The following is a 1,269-nucleotide window of genomic DNA, read 5'->3' on the forward strand; positions in this document are numbered from 1 at the left end:
CACTGTGTGGTTGTATTTATATTATTCACTTCCCTTAATAAATCTTCATATTTCACTTATACACATTTGGGTTTCCTCTGTTGCAGTCCACACAGTTCTGGTCTTATCTGGTACATGACAGTCTCCCTCTATTTCTTAGAGTCAGGAAAACCATTCAGCAGTTACTCATGCAAATATAATAGAGGAAGGAGAAAGCATAGAGAAATCACCCTCAGTACTTTAGATAGAGGTATGTATACACGATAGAAGGACATGATCTGTTAATGTTTCATGTCAGAGGCTTACAACCACTTTAAATAACATGCCTGGGGGTGCCCTAATCCTTCCTGGGAAGGAAGGTGCACATTGCTGATGTATAGAACTTTCTGCATTAGCACAGACATTTACAACAAAAAGTAGGGTTTAAAATCTCCAGCAAAGCCATTAACAACTTGTGAAAGAGAAACAGTACACAGGCCCCTACTTTTGTTGTAGCACATCTTACATCAAGAATTATATAAAGCCTTTCCGTCATTGTCCCTAGAAGAAGATGGCGCCAGCAAAGAAGGGAGGTGAGAAGAAAAAGGGCCGCTCTGCCATCAATGAGGTAGTTACTAGGGAATACACCATCAATATTCACAAGCGGATTCATGGCATTGGCTTCAAGAAACGTGCTCCCCGTGCGCTGAAGGAAATCCGCAAATTTGCAGTGAAAGAAATGCGTACTCCTGATGTGCGTATTGACACCAGGCTGAACAAAGCTGTGTGGGCCAAAGGAATCAGGAATGTTCCATACCGCATTCGTGTGCGTTTGTCCAGGAAGCGTAATGAGGATGAAGACTCCCCCAACAAACTGTACACGCTAGTAACATATGTGCCGGTTACTACATACAAAGGACTACAGACAGTCAACGTTGATGAAAACTAAACTTATTCTTCATTGTTGAAATAAAAAAAGATGATAAAACTGAAAAAAAAAAAAAAAAAAAAAAGAATTATATAAAATTGGGTAGAGTCTCCCCCTCCAACATATATACCAAACTATTTGAGTCTGGTATGGATATCAAAAGAGGTGTCTCATGCAAAATAAAAAATAACTAAGAAAAAAATATACATGAGGTCCCCCCATGAAATCCAGATTTTAGGGGGAGCTCCATGCACAAAAAAAGTGTGAGGTCCCCCTAATAACCCATAGCAGATGCTTAATCTGAGCATGCAGCCTAGCTGGCCAACAAAGGGGGGAAAAGCCTGCACTCCCCATCCCGAACCATATCAGGCCACATGCCCTCG

General features: G+C 41.1%; 1 protein-coding gene across 1 annotated transcript; it reads left to right on the forward strand.

Annotated features, from left to right (window-relative positions):
- Positions 1–507: 507 nt before the first annotated feature.
- LOC143997236 (large ribosomal subunit protein eL31) lies at positions 508–968 on the forward strand. Its single transcript, XM_077492752.1, has one exon. It carries the CDS (start codon positions 530–532, stop codon positions 905–907), a length of 378 nt encoding a protein of 125 aa, XP_077348878.1. The 5' UTR covers positions 508–529; the 3' UTR covers positions 908–968.
- Positions 969–1,269: the final 301 nt, after the last annotated feature.

Source organism: Lithobates pipiens, unplaced genomic scaffold (assembly GCF_037356315.1).
Source record: "Lithobates pipiens isolate NorthernLeopardFrog02 unplaced genomic scaffold, aLitPip1_a1.2 Scaffold_19, whole genome shotgun sequence".
Classification (NCBI taxonomy): domain Eukaryota; kingdom Metazoa; phylum Chordata; class Amphibia; order Anura; family Ranidae; genus Lithobates; species Lithobates pipiens.

Bases quoted from the DNA above. Each gene is read 5' to 3' on its own strand.
- LOC143997236 (XM_077492752.1), top strand. From the start codon at position 530: ATGGCGCCAGCAAAGAAGGGAGGTGAGAAGAAAAAGGGCCGCTCTGCC.